Raw genomic sequence first — 24,575 nt, 5'->3', positions numbered from 1 at the left:
ATTAGGTAGTCCGGGAGTATACTCTCTCATTCTTACATGAGGGTGGCCTCCATGGTGAATAGAACCCACCCCTATATAAGAGGAAGTATACTCCCAGATTACCCAATAATAACCCAATCACCAACAATACACAAACCAACTAGACATCTATCTCCCTTTTACGCTTTTAAAATGTACTTGCTGAAGATTGTCTTTGTCTTTTTTTGCTGAAGAAGATTGTCTTTGTCTTGGTATTAATATTTGAGATGTCTACATAGTAGTTTCTTATTCAAGGAGAAATTTGGATAATAATATATAATTCCTCCGGATGGGTTGTCTACATAGTAGTTTATTATTCAAGGAGAAATTTGGATAATAACTTCGCAAATATATAAATTAATGATAGGAGGGTTGTCTACATAGTAATTAACTGATTCTGGTTATATACTTCTAGGAATATAAGTATATATAACCCAATTTTATTTCTACATTTTTGTCTAGTAGTTCATTTCTAGGTTGATTTGGGTTTCTAGTTTCACTGCTTTTGTCTCAACTTATCAATTAAGAAATAATATGTCTACTTTTAATTTATTTAAGAACAGTAAAAGTATATATAGAATCTTGTTAGGTGATTGATAAAAAAAAATTTTGTTAGGTGTATAACCCCTTATACACCTAAATAATTAGATGAGTTTTTTTTTTTTTTTTAATTAATAAAGATAAATATGATTTCTAGTAATATGCATTTGTATAAGTGGTTGGAAGACTGTGTTTTGAGTTTAAAATGAGCATTTAAAAAAGTTATGAGCAATTATAGTTGTAAAACAAAGTTGTGAGTTTTAAAAACACTAATTTAATCTCCCAAAATGCCTAACCAAACAGATCCTAAAGCTCTAAGCTACCATCCTAAAAGGAATTAATGCATAGACTCCTATCATTAATTTATATATTTGCGAAGTTATTATCCAAATTTCTCCTTGAATAATAAATTACTTGAGACAATGTCCATCGAGGAAGAAGAACTAAACGTGAGAGTTATTATTATTATTTTAAGAATCAAAATTGCGAACTTTTACTCAAACTATGAAGTAAATTTTTTTACAAAGCTATTGTGAATGTTTAGTGGTATAGTTTCCATCCAAGCTAGTAAAGGAAGTGTCGTTTTCGCTCTTCAAGCCAAAGCATGAGCCACCCCATTACCTTGACGTCTTACATAATCGAAACATACTTTTGCATATTATAAACACTTGATTTAATATGAATAATCAAGTGTCTCACATTATAGTGAGTAAAGATTTAAGTTATTTAAGTCTTTAAAGATTAAAACATTTCCCAATAAAAGTGTGAGAATTTCTCTTCAAGTGAATATATACAGTTAAAATTGTAAAGGAACTAAGTTGTTTATAAATAGCTTAGGCTCAACAAGAAAAATAACTTCTTTATGCTTGTTTATTTAACAAATGAGACGAACTTAATCCTATGTTTCAATTATTAAAAAAATTCTAATAATCGAAAATCACATCCAATAAAAGTATTAAGTGAGACACTATCCTACGTTTGACAAATCCACCAGATGTTATTTACTATTCCATCCATAAATTTATTTTTTATGCATAATTTTATATTACAAAAACTTGAAATTTAAATACATGATTGATGACATACCTATTAATCGTTGATTTTTTATTTTATTTTTTATTTTGCAATCATGGAGAATGTAATAAGAAAATGTAATTCAATGGTGAATTTTTCAAAATTCACATCCAATAAAAAGATATTAAGTGAAGTTGTAGCCTTAAGCTACAATTAAGTTTATTACCAAATTTTGTCCTTATATATATCATGACTATATTTAAGTATACATAATATTATAAGTTTATAATTATACAATTATAAAAATATAATTATGTAAATATAAAATTGGATTGTCTAAGCTTATAAATAATTTCATATGATATTAAATTATTATTTTATTATTTATTGATAAAATAAATAGTCTATTTTTGTAGTAAAAATTCTATGTAACTTTTAATAATTCAATGTTGGGTAAATTGCAAATTACATTCCTAAAGTTTAGAAGTGTTTGAATTTTACTTCCTGAAATTTCAAAATTTGAGTTTTACCCCTGTAAGGACACGATTATAAAACGACCTAAGAATGACATTGGGCTCGAACGTAAATGGTCCGAACAATATAATTTGTAGAGTGTGGACTTGAAAGGCTTAACTTTGGTCACTGGACAGCGGTCTAGTCATGGTTTTTATGGAAGTTTATATGAGGGTGGACCTGGCGTGGCTGACAAAACCTTCTTTCGGTGTGACCTGTGGGGTTTTTGTCCTCGGACTCCGTCCGAAGAGCTTAGTGTTCTTCCCATTCTCCCTCTTTTAGGACTTATTCCTCTGTGGGGGGGGGGGGATCTCCTTCTCCCTTTGTTTTTCTTCCCTTATATACTAATAGTTACTTTCCTCTCAATGTCCACGTGTAAGTTTCACTTTCTAGGACGGAGACTTGTCTTATCAGCCCATACCTAGAGTGGTTAGGAGTAGACGTAAAAGTTGAGTACCATGGTGAAGAGCATGGGCCTGTTAGACGCAGAGTTCTTTATTACAGTATTGGCAGCTTTTTTACTTGTCCTGCCCCTGCACTGAGCTCGCCTTTTCCTTCAGGCATTCTGTGGGGTGCCGAGCATAAGATCGTCATCGGCCAGATCTTTGGCCCCTTTTTTGGATATTCATTATGCGTCTTTGGTAATTACTCTCCTCGGCCTATGCTTTGGGCCTTAATGTAAAGTGGGCCAGGGTCGCAAATTTTCTGGCCCCACAATAACCCCTCAAAATTCTGCGACCCGACCTCTTCGTTGAGGGGAAGGATTTTGATGACGTCGGACCTACATCATGGCTTGCCCCGCTCTTATCCTTCATTAATATCAGTGTCTCTTCATTTGCCTGGGAGCTGCGCCGGATTACGAGACATTCCTCGAGATTTATTCACGATGTGCTCATACCGCTTCGTTGTTCGAGCTGCGTCTTTAATATGTCCTCTTTACGAGGCTACCCAAATCCTATGGTTGCAGACGATGTTGAGAGTTGAGTAAAAACAGTTTGGTCTATAGCATTTCTTGGAAATCTACGTAGATTAAATATCGCCAACTTGCCCTCTATATAAGAAGCAGGATAGGAGGTTATTCCCTTTACGTACAATCCCTTCACCCTTTTCAAATTCCTAATCCTTCAGCTGTGCTTAAGGTTTTCATTGCTAGTGCAATTAAACCTTAGGGTGATGTTTGAGGCACGAATGGGGATGAAGGAACCACACCCGTTCCAAAAGCATTGGGTCCTTCCAAGACTTAGGATGGTGCGGTCGGGACAGGGAAGACAGAGACTCAAGACAACCTTCCGCTTTCACAATGTGGGAGCGGTTCTTCTACCTCTTTCAGCCAAAATCCGAAGCAGGTGCTGGTTGCGGCAGATTTTTGGTGCGTCAGCAGTGGGATTTCTCGTTGTCAGCACCATCCGCTTTATCGTGAGCGCTGCTAATATGACACCTTCGTGTTAGGAGTCAGGGTTGATGCGGGGATTAAGTATCCTTGCTTCTTCCTCTCTTCCTTCACTGGTGTCTCTTTCTGCCTCCCCTTCTTCTCCTTTCCCATCACCGGGGCCATCCTAGTGTTTCTACTTCTTCTTCTTCTGTTTCTTCTTCTTCTGCTTCTGTTTCTTCTTCTTCTTCTTCTGCTTCTTCGTCCTCTGCTTCTTCTTCTCTCCCTTGTATCTTTTCTTTTTGCTTATGCAGTTAGCTTTTAGTATAGGCTTACTTAAGCTCCTTCATTGTACGTTGGGCGTTGTACTATTTCTTTGTCTTAATAAAAGATGATTTTGTTTCATTCCAAATATTTTTCTTTTTTGCAGTAATTACTTTGTGAACGGATGTATTTCATGTGTATTTTTCTTTAACGATACTCACGGCAAGAAAACTTTGTAACAAAAAGCTATTATTTTGAACTTATTGAGACTATCAAGCGTAATAATATCAACCTACAGTAGATTAAACTTACGAGACTAAACGAGGTAACAGCTGAGTGCCCTGTAATGCGCGTAAGGCAGTCATCCGAGAATGATTAACTTAAAATAAACCACCCGAGAGAGTTGCCGAGTGGTGAGGGACTTTGGCCGCGTTGTTGATAACACCTGGCCTTAATCGTTTCATGGCCTCTGATCCGAGGATAGACCGGGAATTCCATTCGGTCTAGGACTTAACCTCTCCCTGGGATGGAGTCCCGGGTTGTGCCCAAAACTTGTAATTTTTCTCTTAAGTAGTTGGTTTCCCCATAGGCTTGAGTTCAAGGACCATATAAGGCCTTAATTCTGTCCAAAACTTGTAATTTTTCTCTTAAGTAGTTGGTTTCCCCATAGGCTTGAGTTCAAGGACCATATAAGGCCTTAATTCTGTCCAAAACTTGTAGTTTTTATTTTAAGTAGTTGGTTTCCCCATAGGCTTGAGTCCGAGGACCATACAAGGCCTTGGTTCTGTCCAAAACTTGTAGTTTTTATTTTAAGTAGTTGGTTTCTCCATAGGATTGAGTCCGAGGACCATACAAGACCTTGGTTCTGTCCAAAACTTGTAGTTTTTATTTTAAGTAGTTGGTTTCCCCATAGGCTTGAGTCCGAGGACCATACAAGACCTTGGTTCTGTCCAAAACTTGTAATTTTTATTTTAAGTAGTTGGTTTCCCCATAGGCTTGAGTCCGAGGATCATGCAAGCCCTTGGTTTTGTCCAAAACTTGTAATTTTTATTTTAAGTAGTTGGTTTCCCCATAGGCTTGAGTCCGAGGACCATACAAAGCCTTGGTTCTGTCCAAAACTTGTAGTTTTTATTTTAAGTAGTTGGTTTCTCCATAGGCTTGAGTCCGAGGACCATACAAGGCCTTAGTTCTGTCCAAAACTTGTAGTTTTTATTTTATATTATTTTTTATTTTCGAGGATTAGCCCCTCGACCAAGGTGTGGGGTGTTAACTTGATGTTGAAAGCCCCTAAAATTGCCCGTGCCATTGACACTGCGGGGTGTAGCCCCTAGCGGAAATTTATGTTAGGGCAACAACAGCATGTTGCTGGAAATGAAGGATCTTTCGTAGACCTTTGTTTGACAGAGGCTTGATTCCGCCACCACCTGTGCCAACGTGCAAGCCTTCTCACAGACGGCGCCAATTGTAAGGATACGATTATTAACGACCCAAGAATGACATTGGGCTCGTACGTAAATGGCCCGAACAATATAATTTGTAGAGTGTGGGCTTGAAAGGCTTGACTTTGGTCACTGGACAACGATCTAGTCATGGTTTTTATGGAAGTTTATATGAGGGTGGACCTGGCGTGGCTGACAAAACCTTCTTTCGGTGTGACCTGTGGGGTTTTTGTCCTCGGACGGAGCTTAGTGTTCTTCCCATTCTCCCTCTTTTAGGACTTATTCCTCTGTTGGGGGGGGGGGGATCTCCTTCTCCCTTGGTTCTTCTTTCCTTACATACTAGTAGTTACTTTCCTCTCAATGTCCATGTGTAAGTTTCACTTTCTGGGATGGAGACTTGTCCTATCAGCCCATACCTAGAGTAGTTGGGAGTAGTCGTAAAAGTTGAGTACCATGGTGAAGAGCATGAGCCTGTCAGACGCAGAGTTCTTTATTACAGTATTGACAGCTTTTTCACTTGTCCTGCCCTTGCACTGAGCTCGCCTTTTCCTTCAGGCGTTCTGTGGGGTGCCGAGCATAAGAAAGTCCTCGGCCAGATTTTTGGCCTCTTTTTTGGATATTCATTATGCGTCCTTGGTAATTGTTCTCCTCGGCCTAGGCTTTGGGCCTTAATGTAAAGTGGGCCAGGGTCGCAGATTTTCTGCCCCCACAACCCCCTATAGTTTGGGAGTGTTTGGATTTTACATTCTGACACTTCAGAATTTAGATTTTACCCTCAAAATTTTAGGGGTATTTGGATTTTACTTCATAAATTTTGGAGGTGTTTCATGGTGTAAAATCCAAACACCCCCAAACTTTATAAGGTAAAATCCAAATTCTGAAATATCAGAATATAAAATCCAAATACCTTCAAACTTTAAGGGGTAAAATCCAAATTTTGAAACTTGAGGATGTAAAATCCAAACACTCCTAAATTTTAGGGGTGTAATTTGCAATTTACCCTTCAATGTTTGTAAAGATATATATATATATATATATATATATATTTTAAGTTTATAAATGAAAATCATTAGATTCAATTAACCCAAACAATTTAATTTCACCTCTAATTTAGTTATTAATTATTAGCATAGAATTTTTTTTTTCTGGTAGAATATTAGCATAGATTTATAGCTAGGTAAACAATTTTAGTCGTAACTTAATGTACAAGGAAAAGTAATAAATTAATCAAATATTTCATAAACAAAATCTTGAGCTTGTTCAACAAAAAGAAAAGAAAAAAGAACCAAATTAACTTCGACATATAATTTAATTTGGTACTAGTTTGAACTTGACTTTGTATAAATGAACAATCCTAAACATGTACTTCTAGTCCTGTCTTAGCTTGTTTACTTTAACAAGCCTGAAAATAGCTACTTATGCTAATCATCTCAATTTAGTTGTTCAGCAATCAAAGGACATAAAACAAAGAAACTTGGACCAAAGAGGGTTCATGAAAATACCAAGAAGATTCAAGGCTGAGACTGGCAAAGACATTCCATTTTAGTAAGCGAGGATGAGGACCCAAACCAACCTTGCTTTTCTTGCTAGACCATACAAAAAAGTCCAACCGAGGCCGTCCTACTCCTACCTTCTTAAACAAACATAAAAATTTCCCATGTCCCATTGAAATCTTCACAAGTACCTCTCTTTTTAGGAATTCAATCCACCGCTGCCTACTCTTCATCACTTTCCACAAAATTTACACATTTATTCCTTCCTTCAACACGTTTTACACTGATTTGCTTACCTCAACAACTTTTCAAGTCCTTTTCTGGTGATGGGTCTTTCTGGAATTGTCTAAACTCAATGGATAATTAACTCAGATTTTTCTTGTTTTTCCAGCAAATTTGAAGGGTCATAGTAAGTAACCAATGGATAATACTCCAGCAGAGAAGGTCTATGTTGCTGTTGGAAATGATCTACAAGATGGATTGAAGACCTTAGAGTGGACACTTAGAAAATGGAGTTCTCATCCAATCTCCATCGTTATTCTCCATGTTACTAACAACATTTCCAAGGAATATGTTTACACCCCATGTAAGTTATTCAATTTGACTTTTAAGTTATGCTTTGCGTTTCAATTGGGTTTTACTAATTTCATGTTTATGTTTCAGTTGGCAAGCTTCCTGCTAGTGCTGTAAGTGAAGAAAAACTGGAAGTTTTAAAGAAGTTTGAGCAGAAAAAGATTGACAAGTTTCTTTCCCAGTACATAGCTTTCTGTGGCAAGGTTCGGGTTTTTATGCTTCTGTAATGGTTGCTGAGATTTTTGGATCTTGTTGCTATATATTTTACCTCCAGTTAATACTTCTCAGAAATCTTCCTTTTCTTTTTAGGTAAAGGCTGAGATATTGAAAGTCAAGAAAAATGAAGAACCTATTCAAAAACTCATTCTTGATTTGATTTCTGAACTCCAAATAACCAAATTAGTCATGGGGTTTACATTCATGAAGTCCTCATCCTGGTATGTACTACTTTTATGTACTAATTAGATGAATTTGGTTGATTTTAATGACTTCAGTGGTTTAATTCAATCATACATCTTTGTATCTATAGGAAATCAAAGAGCACGATTAGTGGGTCATTCTACGTTTTTCAAAACAAGCCTGATTTTTGCGAGTTTTACATAGTCTGTGGAGGAAAGCAAGTGTTCCTCAAAGGACAAAATGATGAAGGAATCATGGAAGATGATCAGGGAGTTGTGGTAGGAAAGGTGAAAGACAAAACTTCTATCAAAGATTGGATAGAAAAGATTTTCACTGATCCTTCAGCTCATTCCTCAAAAAGGAATTCTCGTTTCTCACCCACTTCCTCAATGGATTTGGACACACGCAATTCACAAAATCAGTGGGAAACCCATGTCGGAGAAATTGAAAATTATTTCCAGCTTTTGGTGTCTTCAGATTTGGATGAAGATAATAATCATGATCTAGACAACAATAGTCCAACGGAGTCAGATATGCCGGAATACACTGATTCTAATCTGGTAATTCTAAAATATCATTTTTTTTTTTTTTTTTTTAGATTTTGCAATATGTGGCTATAATTGCAACTATTTTTATTTATATAAAAAAATAAAATAAAATTGTTCTTGTCCTAGATTGGACTTGGAGTGGTTGTAAAGAATATGATGTCTTAGTTCGACAAGTCCACTTCGCTTTTTTGCAGCGATGAAAATTTTACTCGGCTTATCCTTCTTTTGACTATACCAGCCATGTGATATTGATAGGATTTGGATGCTAGGGTACCACTGTCATTTTCACATGTGTTACCTGTCCCTAAAAACTGGGGTCCCTGTTATGGTCTATTCTCTGATTTATTTATTTTTCTAGTTCCATGTTTTTTTTTTTTTTGCCTTTTTGCGAAAAGTCAAGAAATTAAACTCTTACTGCTTAATTAGCTGCTTTATCTTTATCATATCAAATCATGTGCTGCTGCTATATTATCTTCTATGTATTTATGCAAAATATTAAATTTTTACTTAGAATTAGTAATTTTTTAATTACCTTTCCAATTAAAAAAAAGCAAATAATTTGCCTACATTATTCTCATGAATTATTCTTTTTCAATCTTGGATGATATTTGCCTACATTATTGTCATGAATGATTCTTTTACATCTTAGATTTTTTTTTAAAATTTTTTTGTTGGTTGATAATTCGATAGTTACAACAACGGGAGGGAGGGATTTGAACCTTGAACATTTTTATGAAAAACACTAGAGAATGTTATTTGAACTGCTTTTAGCATTTTGGATGATATTTAAAAATTCATGCTTTGTTCTTTGATGCCCGCCCCTTTGTTATGATACTAAGAAACTTCTAAACCAAAATAAATATTTGAAATTTTGAAGTCTCTTTCTCTCTCCTTTTATCCTCTCCCTTTTGGTCTTTATAGGAAATGTATTCTTTGTTTTCTTCATAATCATATAAATTATTTTTATTATCAGTTTCAACTTTCAATAGCATTTCATGGTTATACAGATTTTCTAATACTAAAAAAAAATGGTAAACTATCAGAGTCTCGCAGAAAAAATTGAATCTCTAAGAAGAAAAATTAGCGAAGCTCAGCAAACAGTCCAAATGAAGAGAGAAGAAGCTAAGGAAAACGTTGAAAGGCATTCAAAAGCTCAATGGATCCTTTCTTTATGCAGTCAGCGGGTAATATATAATCTCTTAGGTTCCTATTTGACAAAGCATTTCTCTTTTCTTATTAACATCCTTCATGTTATGTAGACTGAAGAACTTGAAGGTTGGATAAAGGAAGAAGTTAAAATGCGAATGGAGATGGAGAAAGAATTAGAGGCCGAAAAAGAACACATGAGTGAAGTAGTAAACGACATTGAAGAAAGCAAGAGTAGGCTAGGTTCACTTGTAGAACTCCAAAACGAGCTCTCTAACAAGCTCCAAATTTCCACATTGGCAAAAACTCATGCCGAGGCTCAGCTAGAAAAGGCGGTAAGGACAAGGGGCGAGATGGTTAGGGACATCGAGGAATTGAGGAGACAGAGAGATGTGCTTAACAGGAGGATTGAGTTTTGCAGAGAAAAAGATGCAATTAGCATGGTTGCAAAAGTGAACGAATTGAGTTGTGGTTATAGGGAGTACACAATTGAAGAGATCAGATTAGCCACTCGTGAGTTTTCAGAGAGTTTGAGATTGAAATCTGGAGGAGATTGGAGCAATGTGTATAAAGGGCGCATGAAACATGGCACAGTTGCAATCAAAACACTCGACTCATCAACTGAACTATCAGACGAAGTTTTCCATGCTAAGGTAACATTCACTTCTTTTTAATACAATGTCTTATTCATGATTCATCTCTATGCCTAGAAATTGTCTTTTGTAGCTGTCATAACTTTCATTGGACTATGTCATAAAATTCAGCCAAAAAATAAAAAAGACTATGTCATAAAAAATAGTATTTTCTTCTCTATCCAGGTGTTTTGCATTCTTAAAATATAATGAAGAGTGCTTTCTCAAGTATAAAATAAACAGTGAACACCTCTTGAAATCGCTTACTTTTAGGCCAAAAATCTTTGGTTTTTTGAAAGTATGAACTATGAAGGAAAAAATAGGAACATTTTCCACTAACCAAGCACACCCTTTTTTAGAGCTTATTTTAGGAACAACAAGCAGGATAACCGTGTACGTGTGACAGGCAAATTCATTATTCATTGTATAAAAGAATACGTTGTGTAAATAGATGCAAGAAATTTATAAATTACATTAAAGAAAAATAAGAAAATATATAATAATATCTTCATTCTATATAATCCTTAAGTTAATTGGTTTCAACTCTCAAGCAATGTAAAAAATATTGATCAAATACGATTAGTGCAAAAACAATTGATTTGAATCGGTTGCTAAAATTTAATAAACTCTGGATAAGTGTTACATATTATTTGATATCTTTAAATATGGATATACTTGTGGTGTTTGACTAAAATTGATTATAACTAAATATGATTTTAAAAAAATAGGCTAAAATGTTTTAGTATATTATTCACGACATTAAATGAAATATATATTGATTTGTTGCATTATTTTTGGGTAAGCAGACTTGTTCCCTTTCTTTCTTAAATTAATTGGGAAAATTATGGTTGTTTAAAGTTTTAATTATTTTTAATGTATTGACTTTTCTCAAAAAAAAAAAAAAATTAGAATTAGTTGACCCCCACACACACAAATATATATATAAAAGCCTTTAAAAAAAAAAAAAAAACTTTCAAGCAATATTAAAATGGTTGATCAAAGTTCAACTCACGCAAAAACTATTGATTTGAGTTGATTACCTCAAATTTAACAAACACTTTATAATTTCTTCAAATATATTAAACATTAGTTTAGTACTTGCCTGTTTCTCCTCATAGATATAATGGGATTTAAAATCTATAGCGTCTATTATACGATGGTTACTTCTAAAACATTCACGTAAAAAGTTTAAAATGTAGGTTTTTCCCTCTCACTCTCTTTTTTTTGGGAGGGGGTGAGAGGGGATGTAATCAACTCTTTTCCTTCTTTCTTAAATTAACCGGCTCTATTTTAGTTATTCACTAATAATGTATCTGTGTGATTCAAGGATCAAATGGAAATTATATGTAAATTAACAAATTAATATTATCATTGAAATTGAATAATGAAATCAAATAGCAGACAATGAAAATGAAAGAAAAAAATCATTTTAAGTTGACAAAAGCACATTGTGTAATATATATAAGCTTTTATTAAAAAAGAAAAAAGAAAAAAGATTATGACTGAAATAATTATAAATAAATAACGAACATTTTTTTTCAACTTCTTCAAACTTTTGATAATAAAATTTTAATTGAAATGGTCTTTTAAACATTTAAATAATTTTATAGCTAATTTTACCTAGAACAAACTATTTTCACAATAAAAGATTGTCAGGACATGGGAAAAATACGTTCACTTAGTGCAACCACAATGTATAACATATAACTTTTATTATATAACATTTTTGCATTAGGACTATACTTGTATGATGCACGGATTAATTAAAAACCAAATGAAAGAAAATATTTCTATAATTTAATTTAAACTAAACAATAAAATAAATTATACAAATTAGAGAACAAAAAATAGTTTAAAGTGTTATGTGCCAAAAGCACATCATCTAACTCTGAGAATTATTTTATTTTGTTTTGCTAACGAGGGTGTCCTAAGTCTTTGGAGGGTTTGACTATTCCCTTAAGTGCGTATAGTCCCCCCATTCCACAAACGCACACCAAATAATTACAAAGAGGAATTTCTTTGGAGACAATCTCAAGATGTTAGGTAAAATGTTAACTCATAGATATCATGAGACTTTAGGAATCATTAGACCAACCCGTTAGAATTGTGTTGGTTTAATATTTTATTAAAACCAAAAGTCATAATTTAAATTATAAAACAATTACAATAAATAATAAAACTTCCTTTTAGACTTATTAAACTTTTGGTAATTGAAATTTTATCAAAACCATAATTTCAATTTCTTTAAAAAAGTATATTAAAAGTTTATATGTTCTTGTAGTGTATCACATAGCAAATGCATGTCCTATTCCTACAACATATAATGCTTACCTTAAACTATACCATGCAGGCATGATATGTAATACCCAATTTCTATAATTTAAAAAATATATATATTAGATTATTAAAATTATGTATATTAAAAATGAAACTTTTTAAAAATAAAATTCTAGAAATTTTCTGTAATAGAATTTTAATCGGAGTAGCATTTTACTATTTTAAACTTATTAAAAATTTGGTAATAGAATTTCAGTTAAAGTAAATTATATTCATGTAAGAAATCAATATAATTTTTATTACAATAGAGTATTAGTAATTTTGAACTTAAAACGTAACAATACTAAATTATTTATAGAGATGACCTTTTGAGAACTGACAGAGGCGGCTATTATTTATGCTTAAGATCAGATGACTTAGATATGGCCTTTTACATAAAACTGAGAAATGAGAATAAAAGGAAAAATAGTGTCTTACAAGCTGTTGTATTGTTATGACTAAAAATTTGTTACTCGAAGCCAAGCAATAAACTATGCAGTAGAAATTTGTGTCATTTCCAATCGATTGCTGTTTGGTAGCATTTTATGACTCACCATGAATCTGCTTATTTTAACTATATTATAATATTTAATATTTTTATAAATATCTACCATCCCGAGGTCCTTAATGGCAGTATGATTTTGTTGACCATGGATTAGCTATAGTTGATTTCTTGTGTTTTGTTGTAGATATGATATATGGGTCCTCATTCTTCCTTTTCTTTTTTCTTAATTTGTCTCTGTGTTGACCGATGCTATATATTTAGACTTCTCCAGTAATTAAGAAAGCATCAAAGATGGCAGTCTGTCAACAAATACATTCCAAATTACTGTTGTTGATTGAATTAACTCTGTTTAGGAATAGGTTATTACACCAATTAGATCATTTGTACTGTAGTGTTTGAAAATTTCGAATTGAATCAAATTAAAATTGGTGGATGATTACATCAATTGACTATAGATTAGTAACAACGATATTCAAACATGTCACAATCTTGGGTAGCAGCACTGTAGAGTAAGAATTTTGCACCCATCACTTTGGTAGAAAAATTCGAACCAATAATCAATAAAAAGGAATTTGCAAAGTCAAGCCGCAATTTTTGTTGTTTTTCTAAAAGATGTAACATAGTGGTCAGAGCTTACCGAAAGAATAATTCTTTCAGAGTTCTCCAAGATGAAACTGTGAAAGAAAAAAAAAGAGATCTTATTCAATGAATCAACAGGGCTGCAATGTTGAGGTCAATGATTAGAGATATACTGTATAAACATGTTTGATAACAACTAATAGTTTGCAGAATGGTTCTCAGTAATAAGGATCAGACAGTATTATAAGACATTTCTCTCGCATGCATGGATATCTCATATTGTGAGAAAGTTGTTTCATGACATTTCTTCTCCGTCTAGAGGACATCCATTTCATGCAACTACTATTTATGGGACATAAATTTTATCTTATTATAGTAAATATATGATATTGATGTATGTTATCCATTTTTTATTTTTAGAAAGTTTCTAGAAAATCTATACATATTTTTTTTCTTCTTCTATGATTTGTTAATTTGACTGAGATCGACTCCTTATGTGTAGGTGAATCTGCTTGGCCATATTCGACACCCAAATTTGGTAGCCATGGTTGGTTTTTGTTTGGAGCTAAAATGCATGGTGTTTGAATACATGCACAATGGTAGCCTACGAGACATGTTATTTTCCTCCCATGGAAGTAGCTTTAGGACAAGAAGTCGGGCCCTTCGATGGCATGACCGGGTCCGTGTTGCGGTCCAAGTTTGCTTGGGCTTGGTCTTCCTTCACTTGATTCAGCCCAGGCCCATGGTTCATGGCCACCTTTCAACATCCAGTGTCCTCCTTGATCGAAATCATGTTGCAAAGATCAGTGGTTATGAGTTCTCACAAGAAGACCGTGATGAATATGCATCCGATGTGGGATTGGACATTCGGGCTTTTGGGGTTGTAATGTGTGAGCTACTGACTGGGAAAAATTGGGCTGGGCTTGTTGAGGAGGCAATGACATTGGATAAGGCAGCCCTGGTCCAGAATGTGGACGAAACTGCTGGAGATTGGCCTTTGGATTTGGCAGAGGAATTTGCGGGCTTAGCTTTGAGGTGTTTGTCCATTGATTGTGAGCCCAATACTGATTTGAACATTTCAAGGGTAATGGAAAATCTCAATAAAATTAAGAATAGGGCTGATGCTCTAATGGCAAGAGGTGGTCCTCAGGTAGTGAGTAATGACGATGATACAGACGATGTACCCAGAGTTTTCATTTGCCCCATATTTCAGGTTCGCCTCTTAACCCATTTTCTAAACCAATTTCAACATGTAGTACATATAGACTTAAGAACTTGGGACAATGTTTGGGCCTAACTAGGGCCCACTTTTCCTCTACAAGCACTGAAAATTTCAAGGAAGATTTCACACTCTCATGGTGTTGCCACTCAATTCAAATGGACATGGCATGACTCATGACTCTAACAATTCAATGCACTAAATCCGATACGATACACTTCAATGCATTGAATTCGATATGATACGGACACATGTTATCATGTGTTTGCATATGTTATCATGTATTCGCATGTTTCAATTCTAGTGCATAAGAGTATTGGATCCAAGTCTTATCCTAAAATAAAATAAAATAATGAGCTTAGTTGGTAAAGAATAAAGAACCAAAGTTGGAAATTATTATTATTATTAATGTCAAATTAGGAGGTTTGATATGATGGATATTGGGAAAAATAAGAAAGTAATAATGTTTCAATCAACCCATATATCCATTGTATTTGATAAATGAGATTTATATATATTTGGGTGCAGGATATAATGAAGGACCCACATGTGGCAGCAGATGGATTTTCATACGAGCTAGAAGCCATAAGTGAATGGCTATCAACAGGGCATGATACTTCACCCATGACAAACTTGCGCCTCATTCACACCGACCTTACTCCTAATCGCACCCTTCGTTCCCTCATTCAGGATTGGCAAAATAGAACATCAAGAAGAGGTTCATCAATACAATGATTTGTTTTGTATTTAATTTGTACAAAGCAAATTGAGCTTTGTTCATTCTTTTCCACTTCTAATTTGGTCTATGACCTGTGGTTGTTCAAGAGAAAGAGTACGCGTGTTTAAGGCTTCAGTGTAAGTAATTAACTTCTCAGATATAAAGTGTTACTTTGATTTACCAACTTTTTAAAGTCACTATTTTGATTGGTTCAGGTGTTAAGATGGACCATCAAGACCAATTTTCTTAGATTCAATGTAGAAACAAGGGGGAAACAAAACTTAAAAAGGGTACAAAAATAGCTCTTAGAAAGAATATTTTACAATTGCTATAATTTGGAATCATCCTTGTTTGTCTCAATTATAACAAGCAATTTCACATTTTTATTGATTTGATAAAATAAGAAATTTCAAATTCCGTGTAGAAAAAAACTATTGCTATGTATGCTGAACTATCCAATTTCTTCATTTCAGCTATACTATATCTCCACTGTTTTCCCACCCCAAAGAAAAAAAATCTAGGAAGTGATATTTAAGCAGAGAAATCTCCTAATAGTGGCTGCTAATCCTATTGTCTGCTAATCACACCCCCAAACATTTTGCCCAACGAAACCATTTGGCAACTCTTTTTGGAAGAGCATAGTCTGAGAGGAAATATGGGTCACTTGCAACTTCTTCAGGACGTGACCATATATACACCCCCCTCTCTTGCCGGCTGCCTGGGACAGTGTTGTCTAGTACAAATGCCACCAAGAACGTCACCACCATGTTCAAAGACATAAGTGCATTTATTGCAAAATCAAGCTGAAACATACCCAATGAAGATAATGACAGATTAGCTCTTCTTTATCATAGGAACAAGGGAAACAAGAAATGACATTCAAAAATTCAATAAGTGAATAATAGTCAAGAAAAGCTCCTATTTTCTTCCTTCAATCTAAGGTTACAGTGATTAGAGTTATGTCAATATATCTTTTACATACCTATTAGAAGGATTTTATCAGAAAATATTAGTTCACCATCTTTAACATCAAATTTATTTTGGCCAAAAATGCAGATTATTAGAATTGCTTTTCATATTTCCTAATGTCTGAGTATTCCAATAATCAAGTCAGCATGAAATTGCTCATATCATGTTATATAAGCTCAGTTATTTAGATAACTTTACGACCTCAAAGTTTAAATAATCACTTTTGATCGAAGTTCCTCCCTTTTTTTCCTTTTGAATGGGAAGGGAAGCTGATTCAAATGACTACGCTTTAAATGAAGTTGTGCGCTTAAAACTATGTCAAGCAAAAGGTAAGAGCAACTTACCGTTTGACTCCCAGTGTGGGCAGGTCCATTTGATGCTGCTGCATAAGGAACGAAATAACTTGGCAGTATCAAGCTGGATTCAGGTTGATACTGTTGGAAATAGGCAGGGATAGATAACCCAAGGAACAATGAAATACCAACTATTGCAATGTTTCTAAAACTTGTTGTTTGACCGTACTGCAAAGTTGACAGACCCAATGCCACAATAAGGGCCCACATGAAGCACAGTATGGAAGCAGCCATTGCCAGTGGTATGGAAGCAAGAAGTGCACCCACTTTTCCTATCAAATAGAAGTAAAGAAATGAATGCAATTAATCCTAATTAAAGCTACAAAAGATTAGGATAAATGAAACTAACCTCCCTTGAGGTTTGGAGAAATGCCAAAACACCCTCCTTTTTTCTTAAATTACACTAGCCCCCGAGGTTATTACTTTATTTTGTTTTTCTTTATCATATAATCAGCTTGGTTAGAACACACTATTTGAAGTAATTTTGGATGAGATTTCAATTTCAAAAATGTGTATTTTGACTCAATTTATAATGACACAAATGGTTGTAGGGGATATATTAATACAATATCAAAAACTCTGTGGGTTGTCTTAATGAAAATAGGAGGTTTTTGATATTTCCCTTAACTTTGAGAGAGTTGAGTGTAATTTAACCAAAAGAAACAACTCATGGATGATAATAACCAAGTTACATTAGTCAACAAAGAGAATTAAAATATAGAATCCAACTAAGAATAAAGAAAACTCCTATACTTTCAGGTATCAAACCTGACAGATTGGCTTGGACTTAATCTGGACATATCATGACCATCTGTAGGCCTCATGAACATGCACATATAGAAGGATTTCAGTCTCAATATTGGGTTTTCTTAGATTTAGGATGCTTACCTACGAAGGAGAAGAGGATCAAGAAACCCGCACCAATTTCCACTGCCCTTCTATTAGCCACCTTTGTCATGTCAATGGTATGCACATTTTCTGTCAAGGTTGTTGATCCAGTTCCCGAACCCCAAAGTCCTGCCAATATACTGCATAAGCCCTCCAATGCAATTCCTCTGCTCACAATTCCTGGAGTTGGGGGCTTTGAATTAATCTGCAAAGATGCGGAGTGATAGGTTCCAACCTGGTTTGGTGTTGCACCACATCAGTATCAAAATAATTCCATCTCCATGTTTATTTAGTGCTCTTGCATGAAGAAATAAAAAAAATTACTTAAATAATAGTACTTTTGCAAGCTCTAATATTCTACTTTCTTCAACAAATGAAGTCACAAGAGTTTCATGACTACAGGAAGTCATGCCACATTTGGCACTTCCATAATTTCCATAAAAGAGATGGCTTAGCAATTCAAAACATAGCACTGTTCTCCTACAGTGAGAAAGCCCTCTGTAAAATGTGGCACTTCGTGCCTCATGGGCATGAATTGTGAGGACTGCAGGGGGGGAATACAACAACAACAAATATTTACTTATTTTGTGTGCACTGAATATAAGCAACCTACCGAATCCACTGATGCAACCAGCGACACTATGATCATTATCATGGAAGTCCTTAAATGGAAGATAGGGATACCCCATTGTAAAGGGTAGGGAACTCTGACCCACTCAGCAGTTCTCCATGCATTTGAAACATCAGTTCTGCAATGCTTCATAGTATATGCATGCTTTTTGCATGCATCTATTAAGACATTAGAACTGGGAATGTCAGGGCTGCAGCCTTTGTAATTGTAGGCTCCGCCAGCTGTCAAAAAGAAGGCATATATCCATATAATCATAACACTCAGGGGAACCTGCAATGATTGAGATATTTCAGTAAGATTAATTAATAATACCCACATTCAACAAACAAAAAACATTTAAAGTACCTCATCAACTAAAGCTCAATCCAACTAAGCCCTAATGCCCCCTTAAATTGGGGTCGGCTATGGACCCTCATCAACTAAGGAAATATATAAGGTTTACAGCAAGGCTTCTTGGAAGCATGGATGGGTTAATTACGTTTTTATTACAGTATCAAAATTTATTGTTATGACATGGACCAACCTATCTTATAAAAGATAGAGAGTACGCAATGATTGATATTTAAAGCACATATACAAACTTGCTATAGATTTAAACCACCAACTAAGGAAATATATGAGGTTTTACAACAAGGCTTCTTGGAAGCATGGATGGGTTAATTACGTTTTTATTACAGTATCAAAATTTATTGTTATGACACGGACCAACCTATCTTATAAAAGATAGAGAGTACACAATGATTGATATTTAAAGCACATATACAAACTTGCTATAGATTTAAACCACCAATATATTCTGTATATAAAAACTAGGTATATATTTAAATCACTAATATATTCTCCCAACATGAGATATAATAGTGAAAGGTAAGAAGCATACCGCATAAATTCGAAATACACGATGCCCAAAGATGGATATTCCTCGAAGGTACTAAACAAACAACAAAAGTGCAACAGTAAATGATTTGAACACTTTACAAAAGCATTTAAATGAATTAAGAAGAAGTGAGCCCTTAACTTCTTCTATATGGTCGATATTTGAAACAATTTTCGCAAGTACTAAGGATAGAACTATAAAATATATAGACATACTTAACAGAATGATCTAAATCAGTTGAAAATCACTTACCAGGGCAAATATAAGAAGCAATACTATATGTGGAATACTGATTTCCACACAACTACCAGCCTGTGGAAACCCATAGCTAAAAAATGCTAAACCTACAGCAGCAACAGTTGGTGCAACCACAACTGGGTTAATCAACCTGCAAGTTATTGTTATATACATGAGCACACAAGGCAAGGTCCAAATTGCATGGATACTCGATCTGGCAGACCTTGAGTGTTGAAGTAAAATTTTAATTCTTAAATGGAAATTTGAAAAATTATTAATGCAACCTACAAAGAGAATGTAGTAGAAAGCTAATGATGCATTATTGATATTTTTTTCATCAAAATTTCTATTTACTACAACCACATGGCATCATATTAACTATGAAGAACCAAGATATCTTTCCATGTGAAAAGGAAGCTAAACGTGCAAGAATTTACATTCTAACAAGTGTTTTATTACATTGTCATAATCAGATAAGAAGAAAAGAAACCCAACCTAAGAAGCATGAAAACAGAACTTAGCAGTGGCAAAACTAAAACATTCAAAAAAGTCGATCAAAGTTTGCACAAGAATTTTTACATGTGTGAACTTCATTTTACATAAGCATTAAATATTGAGACGAGCACAAAAAAGATATCACAATTGGCCTTTTGATTTACCTCAAAAACAGGGACATCAAACCACTAAATCCCAAAATGCTCTGAAATATTGAACCAACAATTATTGCCCCTTGCAATTCCCTCATTATGTGCCTGAATTTCTGCAGTTATAAATAATGTATTGAAACTAAAGGATGAGTTCATATCAAAATAAAGTGGCATCCTTTCAAGGACTAAAAAATCTCTGATTCGTTTGACATGCAAGAAAAATCATCAATGGATATGCAAAAATGATTTAACAGAAAAATCATCACAGTGATGCTAGCCATTCCCATCCAACCAAAATGTTTATCACTATCATGTAAATCTCCTATAACTGCAAAAGATTTATCAGGAATATAGAATGTTCAAGGTATTCCTAGAAAAGCTATAGAAGCTTACATCAGATAGAATGAAATGTTGATTATTGTTATGAACTTACATGTTCAGTAAGAATTCAAGACTCCTTAGTATTTATGATCACTAATGCTGGTGCCAGAGATACCATATCTGGCTGATTAGAATGAAAAGTTTATTAATTTTTATGAACTTACATGTTCTGTAAGATTTCGATACTCCTTCGCATTTATGATTACTAATGCTGGCGCCAGAAATACAAATGAGCTCCCTTGAACTAAAGGAAGTCTCGTGCCGAAGTAGGAGTGCAGTATTGTCGTAATACCAGAAACCAGCAGCACTGTTGAAATCACATTAGCAGTATCCTTCTGTTATAGTTCATGAAGAAAAAAAATTAGTAACTTCAACTTATTTAATTCCACTAGATGTTAGAGGGATAATAGTAGAGATTCTTACATCTGTTCCACCCATTGCTGGTACAATTATCAACGGGATGAATATTAGTGAGCCAGCCAAAGATAGATAGTGCTGGAGGCCATAATACATTAATGGTACTGCAGTTAAGCAACCAGATAAGAGTCAGGAAAAGGTACTCAACTCTAGCAAGTCACTCCAACAGGATTTGAAGAATGGCAATTCAAACCTTCCTAAGATGTTAAAAGGGAAATAACAGTTTTTTTATTTTATTTTGGGGGGGGGGGGGGGGGGCAACATGAGAGAGAGAGAGAGAGAGAGAGAGGGATCCACAGGCTACATAGGAATTGCCAGAAATTGTTTTTTAACTTCTTAATTATGTCTTTCTCTAAACTACATGATAAAGGCTTGAGCTACAATTCCCGTACAATTACAAATTTAGCTTGATCTAACAATTTTCAGCCTTGGCTCTAACAATTTAAAAATAAGATTTCATCTCCAAGCCAAATACAACAACAAGACTTAGTACCAAATTTTGTGGTCGGATATGAATCCTCAACAGACTAATCAGGGTCCGCCACATTTATTCTTTTCACTTGGCATATAATTGGAGTGTATTTAATATATAGAAACTATTTCCATCAAATAATAGGAAAATTAAAATGACACTTGCCACAAAACTGGAGTGCAATTAGACTCTAATTTGGATTCTTACTCTCAGCTTCTGCTGTTATATACTTATATAAGATAGGAATGGACACTTTAGCCGCCTCACTGCATTATTGTATCAAGTATTAAACATCAACCTTATTACCAAGTAAGCAGTAACTATGTTAAATTACCGATTATCCTAATAGCTTAAGCTATTAAGATATGGTTGCTTATCAAAAAAAATATATATTAGGATATGATTAATTTAATCATTTAACCAACATTTCTAACACTCTCCCTCTCGTGTGGGCCGAAACTACCTTTTAATAAGTAAGGCTCAAATCGTGAGAATTTAAATAGGAGGTAAAGCGGAGAAGACAAGGAACGAACTTAGAATGCCCTAATACTATGTTAAATTACTGATGGTTCCAATAGCTTAACTATTAGGATATGGTTATTTAATCATTTAACTACTTCTAACAAACTGTAACTCCATATATACCAACCAAGCACAGCACCAACATAATTCAAAAAAAAAAAAAAGAAGTGAAAACAATACTAAATTACTAACCAAAACCAGGATTCTCTCTGAGCCCACATTTCATTTCCGACGGCAAGCGCCACCCTCCTCCATGAGCTTCTTCTTCAAGTGCTGGATACACTTCGACTTTCGCCTCTCTTTCGGCTACTTCTTCCTCTTTCTTTGCCTCAGCAGCCGAAGGAGTAACTACTGGGACTTCATTTCCATTCCCATTCCCCTTAACTCCATTCACATTCCCATTAACTCCATTCAAACCAACTTTCCTCTCATCTTCTCTATCCCCCAACACAGGCTTATCCCGCTTCCTCCTCCTCTGATTCTCATTCTTCACAAGCGGTTCAATCTCAATCCCCTGGTTCGGCTTAGTCCGGCCCAGAACCGGGTCGATCTCGATTTTGGGAGACGACCCACCGTTTCTATGATCAAAACCTCTCTCCAAATCAAACCCAGCACTATCATTCTTGTCACTAGCACTAGCCCTGGTCTCTCCAGAGTAATCAGAGACAAAGCCAGTTCTTTTGGCCCAAGATCTCAGGTCATTCGGGTCGTGATCGGTTCTTGGCACAAAAGGCTCGATCTTTGGAAACATGGACCCAAGCCTGGAGGAAATGGAAGCACCCTTCACTCTCTCCGGCTTGTCTGGGAATTGTGAACTCGACCCAGCTTCCATTTTAGCGTTCTTTTTCATTTTTCTCAAATGGGTATTACCAGCTTTCCAAGAATTAAACCCAGTCCGTTACTTTTCAACACACAGCAAAGCTATAAAGCATAAAAAAAAAAAAAAAATCGTGTGCATGTGTGTGAGGGAGAGAGTAGAAGCAAAGCAAAGAGTGAGGATTGGATAGGAAATGTGTTAAGTGAGATTAGATTAGTTTTATTAGCGCTATTATTATTAGTATTTGATAACCGAAACAGGAAAAGAGTTAGGAAAGAGATATTATTATGGTAATGGGAGTGAAAGAAAGAGTGAGAGTGAGACTTTTGAATTTTGAGTGTTACTTCTTGTTGAAATCAGGTCGTGAACCTTTTTGATTCTTTTGTCTCTTTCCTTGCCGCTCGCAAGTTGCTTTCAGTTTGGAGGTATATTGAAATTACTGTAATGTCCCCTTTTCTTGCCCGTTGAGAGGATAAAAATAACAGCTGAAAGATGCCACTAACTTCTTTTTTTTTTTTTTTGTGTGTGTGTTTAGCCACCCACTTTTTTTTTCTTTTTAAATTTTGGCTTTTCTTAAAGAAGAAAAAAAGAAAAAGTTTACTTTTTAACAGGTTTGGAAGAAAAATTTTCAAGTATATGTCTATTCAAGTATATGTTTAGTTTTATTACCTATTTAATAGGTCAGGTGGTTTGTTTAAATATTACATGTAGATGATTTTATGAATGAGAACTATTACCACAATATTTTCACAATAAATTTTAAGTGGTAGATTATTATTTGTTGTTATAAGTGGGTAAAAAAGTAATTTAAGTGCTGCATTCAAATTAAAATTAGTAGTAACTTACCACCTATGATTTGTTGTGAAAATATTATAAATATAGTACTTTTCTTTATAAATTGCTACAAAATGAGTTGAATAAATACCCTTATAAACTAGTTTAGACCAAAAAAATAAATATCAAATAGAATAAATAAATTTAAGTTATATGAATTTCCCTCACAAAAAGTTCATTTTCCCAGTAAATTAACAAAATTATCCTTTTTTATAAATAAAATAAAATGAGCTAACTCTTTTTTTCTCACATTTAACAAATAATTAAGTTACTAAATGGACACTTAAAAACAGTTACTTTTTTAAGAGTTTTTTTTAATTACTAATTGAATTGGGATAAAATACACTTTTGTTCTATTTGATTGGAAGCTTATAGCTTCTTATTTTTTGCATTTTGTCTCACATTTTTCTCAAAGACATAAGAAAACTTGTTTTTTATTTGAATTTTTATCAATTTATGTCACTTTTAACAAATAAGATACAAGAAACTATGAAATAATTAAAACAAGAAATAGAAATCATTTCATTCCCTTCCCTTGAAAGCTATTAAAAATCATGATTCATGTCATAAAATTGTAACAAAAAATGTAAACTATTTTAAATGTAGTCAATTTGAAATGTTTTGTTTTTCAATTTAAATGAAATGATGATTCTTCTATTTTCCAAGTTCCTACTTTTTATGTAAAGAAGAATGATCCTCGATTCGATCCGATCCATAAAGTTACTCTCCACCTATCCTATTATCAACCTTTTACTCACTTCTCTTCATTTTTATATTCTAACCCCTCCTCTTAAACAAGCTGAATGGCCTAAAGCCATATGGAAAGGTTTTCTTACATTTTAAGTTACTTTTTGTTAGAATTACTATGAAACTCATAGAGTAAATTCAGCGCACAATATGACTCTGAATACCGACTGCAAAAATAGTACAACTGAAGGGGAGGCACATTATTGGCACAGTGAATGGGTCCCAAGAGAATTGATTAGAAAAAGAAATTTCAAAGCCAGTTTCATTCTGTCATATTCACTTTGGACCTTTTAATACAATTGGCATAAGGATTCATGCAATGCAAATTATTCAGTCTTGGACTAATGAGAAAGAGATGAGATGCTTGGTTGTCTTTGCCGACTTTTATAGCAATATATTATTAAGATGCTGATAATGAGGATTGAGGGACAAGTCTATGAGGTTGGTCATTGCTATCCATATAAATTACAAAGACTATAAAGTGGTTGAAAAATCACA

The 24,575-nt window shown here is 34.2% G+C and overlaps 2 protein-coding genes across 2 annotated transcripts; one reads left to right on the top strand and one right to left on the bottom strand.

Moving 5' to 3' along the window:
- Positions 1–6,552: 6,552 nt before the first annotated feature.
- On the top strand, positions 6,553–15,497 carry LOC115950564 (putative U-box domain-containing protein 50). The gene is made up of 8 exons (XM_031067755.1): positions 6,553–7,236; positions 7,314–7,426; positions 7,533–7,660; positions 7,753–8,182; positions 9,214–9,354; positions 9,430–9,969; positions 13,851–14,561; positions 15,096–15,497. Exons 1-8 carry the CDS (start codon positions 7,071–7,073, stop codon positions 15,300–15,302), a joined length of 2,436 nt encoding a protein of 811 aa, XP_030923615.1. The 5' UTR covers positions 6,553–7,070; the 3' UTR covers positions 15,303–15,497.
- Positions 15,498–15,590: 93 nt separating this feature from the next.
- LOC115950566 (nucleobase-ascorbate transporter 11) lies at positions 15,591–22,843 on the bottom strand. Its single transcript, XM_031067756.1, has 10 exons — positions 21,872–22,843; positions 20,692–20,789; positions 20,433–20,603; positions 19,900–20,000; positions 19,256–19,391; positions 19,007–19,057; positions 18,109–18,396; positions 17,496–17,730; positions 16,599–16,879; positions 15,591–16,088 (listed from the first exon to the last, which is right to left on the bottom strand). Exons 1-10 carry the CDS (start codon positions 22,527–22,529, stop codon positions 15,867–15,869), a joined length of 2,241 nt encoding a protein of 746 aa, XP_030923616.1. The 5' UTR covers positions 22,530–22,843; the 3' UTR covers positions 15,591–15,866.
- Positions 22,844–24,575: the final 1,732 nt, after the last annotated feature.

Source organism: Quercus lobata, chromosome 6 (genome assembly GCF_001633185.2).
Source record: "Quercus lobata isolate SW786 chromosome 6, ValleyOak3.0 Primary Assembly, whole genome shotgun sequence".
NCBI lineage: Eukaryota > Viridiplantae > Streptophyta > Magnoliopsida > Fagales > Fagaceae > Quercus > Quercus lobata.
The sequence above is the reverse complement of the archived record's forward strand: the minus strand, read 5'-3'. Positions and strand labels throughout refer to the sequence as shown.

What these genes read in the sequence shown, in the direction of transcription:
- LOC115950564 (XM_031067755.1), top strand. Translation starts at nt 7,071, where the DNA reads ATGGATAATACTCCAGCAGAGAAGGTCTATGTTGCTGTTGGAAATGAT. An exon ending in AATACACTGATTCTAATCTG is followed by an intron (nt 8,183 to 9,213) that starts GTAATTCTAAAA and finishes GTAAACTATCAG; the next exon opens with AGTCTCGCAGAAAAAATTGA. An exon ending in ACGAAGTTTTCCATGCTAAG is followed by an intron (nt 9,970 to 13,850) that starts GTAACATTCACT and finishes CCTTATGTGTAG; the next exon opens with GTGAATCTGCTTGGCCATAT.
- LOC115950566 (XM_031067756.1), bottom strand. Translation starts at nt 22,529, where the DNA reads ATGAAAAAGAACGCTAAAATGGAAGCTGGGTCGAGTTCACAATTCCCA. An exon ending in CAGAGAGAATCCTGGTTTTG is followed by an intron (nt 20,790 to 21,871) that starts GTTAGTAATTTA and finishes GCTTAACTGCAG; the next exon opens with TACCATTAATGTATTATGGC. An exon ending in TGGTTGCATCAGTGGATTCG is followed by an intron (nt 17,731 to 18,108) that starts GTAGGTTGCTTA and finishes ACACCAAACCAG; the next exon opens with GTTGGAACCTATCACTCCGC.